The sequence below is a fragment of the Lactuca serriola genome, chromosome 6 (genome assembly GCF_051521515.1).
Source record: "Lactuca serriola cultivar US96UC23 chromosome 6, Lser_US96UC23_V15, whole genome shotgun sequence".
NCBI classification, from domain to species: Eukaryota; Viridiplantae; Streptophyta; class Magnoliopsida; order Asterales; family Asteraceae; genus Lactuca; species Lactuca serriola.
This window is the reverse complement of record NC_136413.1, coordinates 197,561,075-197,563,172: the sequence shown is the minus strand read 5'-3', so window position 1 is coordinate 197,563,172 and position 2,098 is coordinate 197,561,075. Positions and strand designations below refer to the sequence as shown.

The window sequence follows — 2,098 nt, the reverse complement described above, 5'->3', positions numbered from 1 at the left end:
TAAACTTTGTGACAAGTACCAGAACTCACTAACGAATAGGTTGTATCAGAAGCAAAGGTTATACACTCTCAGAATGTCTGAAAGTACCCAAGTGAAAGATCATCTGGATAACTTCAATCATATCATCTTGTATCTACAAGGTGTTGACCTCAGAATGTCTGAAAGTACCCAAGTGAAAGATCATCTGGATAACTTCAATCATATCATCTTGTATCTACAAGGTGTTGACGTGAAGATTGAAGATGAGATCAGGCGCTCATTGTGTGATGTTCTCAACCTAACTCATATGAGAATTTCGTTGATACCATTCTCTATGGTAGGACAACGATCACTGTGAATGATGTGAAGGGCTCTTGATGTCCAAGGAACTGAAAAGAAAAGTTTCAGTTCGAGAGGAGGTGTCCAGTTCCGGTTTGTTTGCAGGGAGAGGAAGGACAGAAGAAAGGAAAGGTGGAAACAGAGGAAGATAACGTTCTAAATTGAAGTCTAAAGGTTCATCGAATGGCAAGTGTTTTAATTGTAAGGAGAAGGGGAACTTCAAGTGAAATTGTCCATATTTGAAGAATGGGAAGTCCAAAAGTGAATCAAGCAACTATATCACTATTGTTGTGGTTTAGGAAATTTCTAATGAAGGGGATGATGGTGTTATACTGACTGTATGTAGATCAAGTTATGCTGATGCTTGGGTCTTGGATTCTGGAGCATCCTATCACATGACATATAATCATAACTAGTTCGACTCCTTCAAAGAGTGGGATGACATAGTAAAGATGGGTGATGATTGGGTTAGTAGTATCAAAGGTAGTGGCATGGTGTAGATCAAGATGCACGATGGCATGGTCAGGAAGTTAGATTGCTGGTACGTTCCAGAACTTCAGAAGAATCTAATTTCTCTTAGCACATTGGCTAAGAATGGGATGAGGTACGCTGTTAAAGGTGACTGGGTAAAAGTGACCAAATGCACTCTGGTTATAATGAAAGGGAGGATGAATCGTGGAGGGATCTATATCCTTGAAGGCAGTACGGTTATGGGAACAATGGCTATCTCTCAATCCTTGAATGAAGGTGATGACAAGATAGAGTTGTGGCATCATAGGTTGGGGCACATGAGTGAGAATGGAGTTCTAAGTAAACAAGGACTACTTGGTGGAGAGGCTACTGGAAAGATAAAGTTTTGTGAAGCTTGCATTAAGGGAAAGCATTGTAAAGTGAAGTTCGGTGTCGGTTAACACACAAGCAAGGAAATCCTGGAGTATGTTCACTCATATCTGTGGGGCCATGCATCAGTGAAGTCTCAAGGAGGATGCTCATACTTTGTGATGTTTATTGATGATTATTCAAAGAAGGTTTGGTTGTACTTTCTGAAGACCAAAAATGAGGTGTTTGGGAAGTTCGAGGAACGGAAGACCATGGTTGAGAAAAGGACTTGAAAACAGGTCAAGACTCTGAAGATTGATAATGGGTTGGAGTTCTGCAATGCTCTATTTGACAATTTCTGCAAGGTAGAAGGTATAGTGAGGCGCCGCACTATACGACACACACCACAAGAAAATGGAATGGAAGAATGGATGAACCAAACACTCATGCAATGTGTAAGGTGCATGCAGATATTTACTAACTTATCCAAGCAATTCTAGGCAGAAGCAGTTAATACTACTTGCTATCTGGTGAACAGATCACCATCAACTACAATAGACTTGAAGACTCCTTTAGAGGTATGGTCTGGGAAACCCTCTGACTATTCTATTTTATGTATATTTGGATGCCCAGCAATATGTTCATGTGAATTATGGTAAAATTGAGCCAAGGTCAATGAAGTGCATATTTCTAGGATATGCGACAAGAGTAAAATATTATCGACTGTGGTGCACAGAAGAAGGAAGACCTCTTACATTTAACATGAGCAGAGATGTGGCCTTTGATGAATCTCCCATGGGTAACCAGGAAGGAGGTGATACAAGTCAAGCAGGAAACAAAGATCAGGGTGCTAGCCAGAAGGTGGAGTTTGTAACTCAAACTCCAGACAGAGTTGTGATAAGTGACAAAGAGCAAGGCAGTAGTGAACAACCTGGATAAGATGAAACCCAATAGAAACCCA

The 2,098-nt window shown here is 40.6% G+C and overlaps 1 protein-coding gene across 1 annotated transcript; it reads left to right on the top strand.

The window, feature by feature from the left end:
• The first annotated feature begins 836 nt into the window (after positions 1–836).
• LOC145060538 (putative mitochondrial protein AtMg00300) lies at positions 837–1,229 on the top strand. Its single transcript, XM_079008185.1, has one exon. The coding sequence runs from the start codon at positions 837–839 to the stop codon at positions 1,227–1,229; it is 393 nt and encodes a 130-aa protein (XP_078864311.1).
• The last annotated feature ends 869 nt before the right edge of the window (positions 1,230–2,098 follow it).